The sequence below is a fragment of the Balaenoptera musculus genome, chromosome 7, assembly GCF_009873245.2.
Source record: "Balaenoptera musculus isolate JJ_BM4_2016_0621 chromosome 7, mBalMus1.pri.v3, whole genome shotgun sequence".
NCBI classification, from domain to species: Eukaryota; Metazoa; Chordata; class Mammalia; order Artiodactyla; family Balaenopteridae; genus Balaenoptera; species Balaenoptera musculus.
In genome coordinates, this window is record NC_045791.1 from 103,844,184 (window position 1) to 103,853,022 (window position 8,839).

Genomic DNA, 8,839 nt, shown 5'->3' on the forward strand with positions numbered 1-8,839 from the left:
GAGGTTAAGAAAGCTAATAAGCTCCTAAGAAGCAAGAAGGATAAACAATAACAAAAAGTTTGCAAATATAAGTAGACATTTCTGCATAACAATAATAATATTACAATTGTTGAATCTGTGTTTTATAAAATAGGTCATGATTAAATTTTGAACAATTAAAAAAAAAGGGGGGGACTTGCCTGGTGGCACAGTGGTTAAGAATCCACCTGCCAATGCAAGGGACACGGGTTTGAGCCCTGGTCCAGGAAGATCCCACACGCCGTGGAGCAACTAAGCCCGTGTGCCACAACTACTGAGCCTGCACTCTAGAGCCCACGAGCCACAACTACTGAAGCCGGCGCACCACAACTACTGAAGCCCGTGGGCCTAGAGCCCGTGCTCCGCAACAAGAGAAGCCACAGCAATGAGAAGCCCGCGCACCGCAATCAAGAGTAGCCCCTGCTCGCCACAACTAGAGAAAGCTTGCAACAAAGCAACAAAGATCCAATGCAGCCAAACATAAATTTAAAAAAAAAAAAAAAAAAGGTAATAAGCTTGTAGTGACCGAGTGCGGATTCTAAACCTCTAAATTCACACCCCAAACCCCTACAGCTGGTGTTTCCTTTCCCTACTACACATGCCTCCCTGGAAGTAAACTAACTACAGTGTCCGAACATGTTAAACAAGGCCTGATGTACAATGAAAAGTTCAAGTCTGCCCAGGATGACTCTCGAGATGGAAGACAAGGGCTCTGTTTATCTGTTGGTATATCTCCCACTGCATCCAGCTTTAGTGGCTGGCCCTAGAGCCTGGCTATAGACACCCCTTGAGAAGAAGGGACAGAGGGAGGACAAGGGAAGGGGAAGGGGGACCAGCCTTTACTTAGCTCAGTCAAATAAAAACGGAAGAATAAATTCTTTCCACCAACGTTTACGGAAACATTCAGCCAACCTCTTCCTTTGTCACGGGCCAGATAAATATTTTCAGCTTTGCAATCCATAGTCTATTGCAACTGCTCCACTCTGCTGGTGGAGCCCATCAGCGGACAATACTTAAACGAACGGGCGTGGCTGTGTTCCATAAAGCCTGATTGACACTGGAATTTGAATTTCATATCATTTTTATGCGTCCCAAAATCTTATTCTTATTTTGATTTGTTTCCAACCATTTTAAAATGTTAAAACCATTCTTGGCTGGTTGCCTGTCTGCTGTCCGGTGCCTGATGCTCCTGTAATCCTGAAGCTTACAGCCCTTTCAGGGGTCCTGCTCTGCCCTCACTCACCCTGGGGAGCAGGGAGGGGTGACTTAGAGAAGCCCCTCCTCTTAAAGACAACTGCACTAAGACTCACAGTATGAGTGTTGACCGAAGACAGGTCAGTGTTCAAATGAAGCAATGAATGATTCCATAAAAGGCTAGGTGGCCAGCGCATGCTCAGTCCACATTGTTCTCTTACTGTTTTTGAGACCCACCTGGTAAGGGGGCTACAGAGGAGGAACTAACAGAAGTGAATGCTGTAGGGAGTCAGCACCAAAATCCGAGTTTTCTAGCATCTGATACATCACAACCAAAGAAATGAATCTCCACTGGTGGAATTTTAGTCTCTTTGGAAAACGGGTAGGAAAGAAAGAATTTTTTTTTTTTTTTTTTTGGTCCAAGGGAAAAACATGAAATAAACAAGAGTCCTCTTACAGATATGTACAATGGATACCTTTTAGTAGGTGTCTCCTCTTGGCCAGTCACTGGACTAGATACTTTTCTAAGCCACAAAAACCTTCAAGGTTGGCATCAGGGTCCCATTTTCACAGATGAGGAAACCACGCTGCAGAAAAACTAATTACTTATCCGAGGACACTCAGAGTCTACCCTAGGTCTGATTCCCACATCTGGACTCAACACTCCATCACATACCACCTTCATGGAGACTTCAAGTCCACTCTGAGATGCAAAATCTTTGCCACTGGAGGAAACTGTGGGCCAGAAATTCCAGGCCGTTTGAAACTGGATGCTTTTGGATGAGAAGGACCAAGAGCAGGTGGGACTGTATTCTTTTTCTCTGCCACAGGCCACATGTTGGGCAGGCTGTTGGGGGAGATGACCAGAGTCTAGCGGGGGCTTCCCTACCCTGGTCCTACAGTAGAATTACTTGGAGGACATTTAAAAATCACAGGTGCCCAGGCCCCACCAATTAAGTCAGAACTTGGGAGATGTGGGACAGTGGGACGCAGGCACTCATTTTTGTTAAAGCTCCTGGGGGACTCTACAGGCAGCCAGGGTTCGGCACCAGTGTAGGTGAAGGAGGAAGGAGGAACTATAAAGAGATTCTATCCACAAACTTTACTGTGCTGTTGGACTTTCTGTCTGGGGGGCAAGATTCTATGGTCCCTGCCTCGGTTAGGCAGCGCTGACCACAGCTACCTCCTGAATTGGTAAGAAGATCTAAAAATACAGCTCAGCCATTTGGTTTTCTGACTCAAATACCCTTCCGCCTCAGATAGGTTTTATTTCCTGTTCGATGCCTCAAATGAGGGCATAAACAAAAGCATTTTGGATGGTACCGTGTCACATGAGAAGCTTAAGCAAAGAAGCTGAAGACAGAAATGTGTTTTTGTCAGGTGGCCAAGCGGAGAAAAATGATGTTTCCTAAGAATTCACCGGATAAACAGAATAAGAAAATCACTCCATTTTCATAATACCAAGGAAAACAACTGTTTCTTTCCTTTATTAAAAGTGTTCAAAGGATTTTGATGAGCTTCATTCATTTATTTCAAAAGAAAACAAAGTCACTGAGAATTTTCTGAGAAATTATTTGTCTATTTCAGAATAAAAAGAACTATACATTTATCAAAATTTCAGTACAATGAATTTTTTCATATTTAAAATTGATGTAGCATAACTCATCCTAGTAGGGAGAAAAAGCTGAGTCTGCTCATTGAAGGAAAACAATCACAGACACTGAATAGACTGGTGTAATCATATTTTATATGAGAAACAGATAATCCTTTTCCTAGTAGTATACCTTGTATTTGTGCAACATTTTACTTTTTTTCAAAACGTTTTAAATTCATTCCCCCATCCTCCTTTATATTTATCGAAAAAAATTTCACAATGTCTCATTTATCAATTGCATCTTTTGTAAAAAGAAAATAAGACAAGCATTCTAGTCCATTTTGGAGATACGAACACTGAAGTCCAGGGATGTTCGATTGCTCTCCCAAGGTCATACAAAGTTAGTAGAAAAGCCACAGAAAGAAGCAACTTCTCTTGACAGCTAATATAGGACATTTTGCACATAACACAATGTGAGTTTGTGTGGGTGTGCATATGTGCAAAAAGTCCAGCAGAGAAGGCTGAAGCTGTGCAAAGAGCTAGAATTCTTTGTTGTTGTTTGTTAGCAAACTTCAGTCAAAAATGGATTCATCTGGGGCTTCCCTGGTGGCGCAGTGGTTGAGAATCTGCCTGCCAATGCAGGGGACACGGGTTCGAGCCCTGGTCTGGGAAGATCCCACATGCCGCGGAGCAACTGGGCCCGTGAGCCACAACTACTGAGCCTGCGCATCTGGAGCCTGTTCTCCGCAACAACAGAGGCCGCGATAGTGAGAGTCTCGCGCACCACAATGAAGAGTGGCCCCCGCTTGCCGCAACTAGAGAAAGCCCTCGCACAGAAACGAAGACCCAACACAGCAAAAATAAATAAATAAATAAATTTATTTAAAAAAAAAAAATGGATTCATCTGAAGCAGAACCATTGTTTCAAGTTCCATGTTAAATCAAAGAGAGGGTTATAGAATCAGCTTAGTGGGTAAAACTACATAAAAAGCAGCTACACAAGCCAGTTTCCTCCAAGTGCAGAAATTGACACATTTTCATTCTAATCCCAAAGGATAAGATTCCTAGAGAACATGGCATGAAAAAACAAACAGGTGTCTGACTGCTTGAATATTTGGCAAAGAATTAATTCATTTAAAAAGCTGAATTAAAACAAAATAATACAAATAATACAAATTTAAATAATCTCTACCTTTGATGGAAGGCCCCATGGAAGGGAGGAGTTCCTGTACCACTCACCCGAAAAGAAAAATTGGTCCAGCAGCTGCCACCTCTGATACCTGCCTGCTTCCCCCAAATGAAACAGAAAGGCAAGAACAGCAGCCTCAGTTTTTTTTAATTTGAAGTTTGAAGTCTTTTCAAACCCATCAGAAATACGTAGGCTTCTTTTATGTAGTGTCCATATGCTTGTCATCATGGTAAAAATAACTTCAGCCAGGACCTACAATTCTAACTCTGAGTGAAGGTCTTGCTTGGTGGGTAGCATAAGGGGAATCTGCTGTGTCTTTATCAGTCCTGAGGCTTTTCACTCCAGCTGGGCACAGCCAGCAAACTGAGTTTCAGAGCAAAACCAGGTGTTTTAAAGCAAAACCAGCCTCAGAAATCACTCCATCCCTTTTTTACTGAAAAGACTCAAAGAGGTTACAGCGCTAGTTTAAGGTCACACAGCTAAAACTAACAGGGCCAGGACTGGACTTTCATCTCCACACCGTTCGGACTCTACAGCTCTACATCAAGCCAGCTAACTGGTTCAGATCCCACACTGACTAACAGGGTGACCTTGGGCCTGTCATTTAACTTTTCTGCACTTCATCTAAATAATGGGGATGGTTACAGCACCCAGCTCATAGGACACTATGAGGATTGGGGAGCTATATCTGTAAAGCCTCTGAAATACTGCTGGCATGTGGCAAGTGCCTGAGAAAAGAGTTAGCAATCACCGTCATCATCATGGTCATCATGTCTCTGTAGGCTAGATTTCCATATACATTTTTATTTTTTTTAACATCTTTATTGGAGTATAACTGCTTTACAATGGTGTGTTAGTTTCTGCTTTATAACAAAGTGAATCAGCTATACACATACATATGTCCCCATATCTCTTCCCTCTTGCATATACATTTTTTAGAATCCATTGAATGCTCATGATTTAATAGGTTTAAGTGTGTTAGAGGACTTAGAAAAGATGTATCTTAAGCATCAACAGGGGCTTGCACGGTTTGATCCTCTCACCAGCACCAAAGGAAAGAACACCTAGGCCTTCTAATCAGCTTGCCTCCATGTGGGCAGAAGGGGAAGAGGGACAGGTGTGGCTTAAAAGCTGTCAGCAGTCAAACATCAAAAAACAGAATCAGACTCCTTATCACCAACCTGGTGAGGCAGATCCCATCCTCGAAGATGGGAACCTGAGACTCGGTTTAGATCACCTGTCATAGCAGGTTCAATGCCAGCAGCTCAGCTTCAAACGCACACACCACACAGTTCCCAGATTCTGTGGGTTCCTGTCGCTGGATGATACCAGAAGCACTGCCTGGACCCAGGGGCTTGCCCAGACATCAGCCAGCTGACCACGCAAAAGCTGAAGACAGCCTTAATCCATTTAAATCCCAATTAGTGATTCATGGTTTTCTTAATTTTAAACACATATTGAAAAAAGGAGGAGGAGGAGGGGGAGGAGAAGAGGAAGGAAGGAAGGAAGGGAGGAAGGGAGGGAGGGAGGGGGAGGGGAGGGAGGAGGAGGGGAGGTGGGAGCGGGAGGGGGGGGGGGGGGGTGGGGGGGGGGAGGGAGGGGAGGGAGGGGAGGGAGGGGAAGGGAGGGGAGGGAGGGGGAGGGAGGGAGGGAGGACTTCAGAGTTAGGTTCCAATGTTTTCATTGCTAACATTATTGTCTTTGTAGTTGGGGGAGGGGTGACACTTGCTGTCTACAGAATTCTCTTCATGTACAGGTAAAATTCCATTTTCAATTTACCCAGCGAGCATGCGATTCTGTTTCAGCAAGCACACTGTCTACAACGGCTAACATCCTTTTCTCTTATCTGTAATTGAGTATGTGTGAGGGGTTTTTTCCCCTCTGTTTAACTTCTCTATTGAGATTGCCTTTTTCTCCCCACAGAAAATGAGTCTCAAGTGTCAATGCAAGAACATGAAAGATTAAATTAAAATGATCAGGAATCCATTTTTTATGGGTTTACAAGGCTCTGAATCATCTCAGTTTAAGTTCTTCTGGGTAAGCAAGCCGGAACCAGATCAGGAACCAGATCAGGTTCCAAATTTGCTCAGCTTTCCTGTTAGAATTAGTTACTCCAACTCTCTTCAACTCGGAACTCCGGACCCAGTATTGCTTCTCCTCAGGTGCGCAGCATTCACAGAGCTAAGACCGCCTCAGACAGGACCCAGAAGCCCGAATCTGTTTGGAACTAGTTGGTTCTGCAATATCTGTGTATTAGTTCATGACTCATTTCTGAATGAATACATTATATATCAAAACACTACTTAGGACAAAAAAATACTTATGCTTCTCTGAGTCATCTTTAGGAAGCAATAAAGAGGTCTTCCCCTTTCCTGAAGATTTCTTCTATTTTTAGAATCACCAAAAAAAAAAAAAAAGTCTCAGAGTTGGGTTAAATTCCCAATGTCCAGTCTTTCTTCCCATTTACTTAAACTGATTTGCACTCTAAACTACCTTCTCCTGTCTGTGTCTACTACACCCTGAATCCAAATTGACTGTTTCTTTCAAGGACAGATTTCAGACATGTAACTATGAGAGTGGTTTGATAGGAGCATTCAGGCAACTCATTTCTTCAGTAAAAGTCATACAGATCATCAGTCAACAGGGGAGATTAGTGAGCAAGATTTGTCCTAATGGTTCCTACGGCTCCAACAGGCATTTCCCCAAAGAGTCCTCATTCCCCAATCTACTCCGCAGGGTCATACCACGCACTCATTATCCTCTTCCTCATCCTCAGCATCAGCTCCTTTGAGGGAATTAAAGCTTATTGGAACCAATTAACAAAGAAGAGCACAACGTTGAAAAGATAGATTCAGCTTGATAATTTGCTACTAATGAGAAAAAAACAATTCTAGGAAATAGCAAAAATCGTCTGTCAAGGTCAAGCTTCTCAATCCCATTTAACTCTATTAAAAAATATTGGCCTCTTACCCAAAGAAATAAAAGTGCATTTGAGCGTTTTCAAAGTAACTCTTGGGGCATTTTATCAAATTTATATGAAACAAACTCCTCCACTCCATATGTAAGAAAGAAAGCATCTGATCCCTTATACGTTCCAAATTCACTTGGTTGAATTTAACAATTTCAGATAAATTCATCACTTGCCCTGCCCTGGAATAGAGACTTGGGGATTTTCTACCTCCACACACTGTGTGCCAAGTCGCCTACTGAAAATGTTGGTGTTCATAGGTTAGTAGGTTTCACCGAGCTTTAACAAACTTTTAAGCCAGCCTTGTTTACTATCTGCCAAATTCTCTTGGAAATCCCAAATCCACGGTTAGCACCTGGTCATCTCCCATCCCTCGCACGGCCCCACGCTTCCTTGAAGCTTCCCGGTGCCCAGCTCACTCCTTGGCTGCCTGCCCCAAACGTGCGCCTCCAGGAGCGTCCGGCCGGGAAGGCGACACACCAAGCCCAACTCGCAACGTCCCCTCCAATGCTTCCTGCTGCTCCAACACTTCCTCCTAAGCTCAGAAAGGGCTGGTCGCAGGCCGCGGGGAGGCAGCTGACCTCTCGGCCTCCGGCGGCTTTGTTAGAGCCCTCAAGGGGGTTGGAAAGGAAGGAAAATGCCCGACCCCTGGGCACGGAACCCGCCACTCCCTGCCGCCCATACGGCTCACCCTCGACACACGCAGGATCCAGCGGGACAAGGAGCAGGGGCCACCTGGACATGAACCCCGGCAGGGACGCTCGGAGCTGGTCCCTCTGCGCTGCCAGAACGGGCACCAAGACCCGGCTCTAGCGGAGTGTGGCTCGGCCCGGGCCGAGATGGGCGCGCCACTTGGCGGCTAATGGTCGTGCCAGGAGTACCAGGGCTAGCTAGGGGGGCTGCCAGGCCATGGAGCGGCGCGCTCCGAGAACCCCGGGCCGGCACGGCCGGAGTACCAGGGTGGGCAGAGAAGCGACACTTGCAAGGTCGGCCAGGGGTCCGCGTCCACGTGAGCCGAGAGGCCAGATCCATCCCCTTCCCGAAGCGGGAGAAGCTCGTGTCAGGCACCCTGGAGCCCCGCACTGGGTAGCGCGCAGTGGCCGGAGGGGAGAGGCTACGGGTCCCCGGCCCGCGCCCCGCGCCGCGCCCGCCGCGTCCACTCACCTGGCAGTTGGCGCCAGAGATCCCGGCAGGGCAGGTGCAGCTGTAGCCGGGGTCGCCGGCGGCGGCCGGGGACTGCGGGCCGGGAGCGGGGCGCGGGGTGCACACACCCCCGTTCCGGCAGGGCTGTGCGCCGCACGGCCCCGACACGGACAAGGACGCGGCGGGCACCGGGCTGGCCAGACAGCCGCTGCGGGGCCCCGCGCCGAGCAGCAGCAGCAGCAGCAGGGCGGGCGCGGGCAGCAGCTGCGCACCGGGCGCCGGGGCGCGGCGGGGCAGCATGGCCGACGGAGCGGGCGCGGGAGCGGGAGCCGGCGCTGAGGCGCGGTGGCGGCCCTGGCGGCGGGAGCGGCGGTGCCGGCGTCGAGAACAGCTCCGCGGCGCCGGGCGCTTCCTGCAGCTGCGGGATCCGCGGTTCCCGGGGCAACGGCGGGCGGGGCTTGTGGGCGGGGCAAGCGGGGGCGGGGCTCCGGGCGTGCGGGGGAGGATAGGGTCGTGGGGACCCTTCCCCCACAAGGAACTGAGTCACGGGGAGGAGGAAGGCCGTCCGGGGCCCCCAGCCCTGAGGGGTGCGGTCAGACTCGTGGGTGTGTCCAAAAGAACCTCGAGAGGTCAGTGGTGGCGGCGCGGCCCCGGCGGGGAGCTAAGGCGAGGCTCGGGAAGGAAAGGGGGTGGAGGGGGTCAACGCAGGCGCGGGGAGGACTTTACGGGGCCT

The 8,839-nt window shown here is 48.1% G+C and overlaps 1 protein-coding gene across 1 annotated transcript in view; it reads right to left on the reverse strand.

Annotated features, from left to right (window-relative positions):
- DNER (delta/notch like EGF repeat containing) overlaps nucleotides 1-8,406 on the reverse strand; it is a 333,091-nt gene extending 324,685 nt beyond the window's left edge. The window contains exon 1 of the mRNA XM_036858573.1: nucleotides 8,128-8,406. Within this exon, the coding sequence (XP_036714468.1) occupies nucleotides 8,128-8,406 (279 nt within the window). The remainder of the gene's footprint in view (nucleotides 1-8,127) is intronic.
- Between the last annotated feature and the right edge of the window lie 433 nt (nucleotides 8,407-8,839).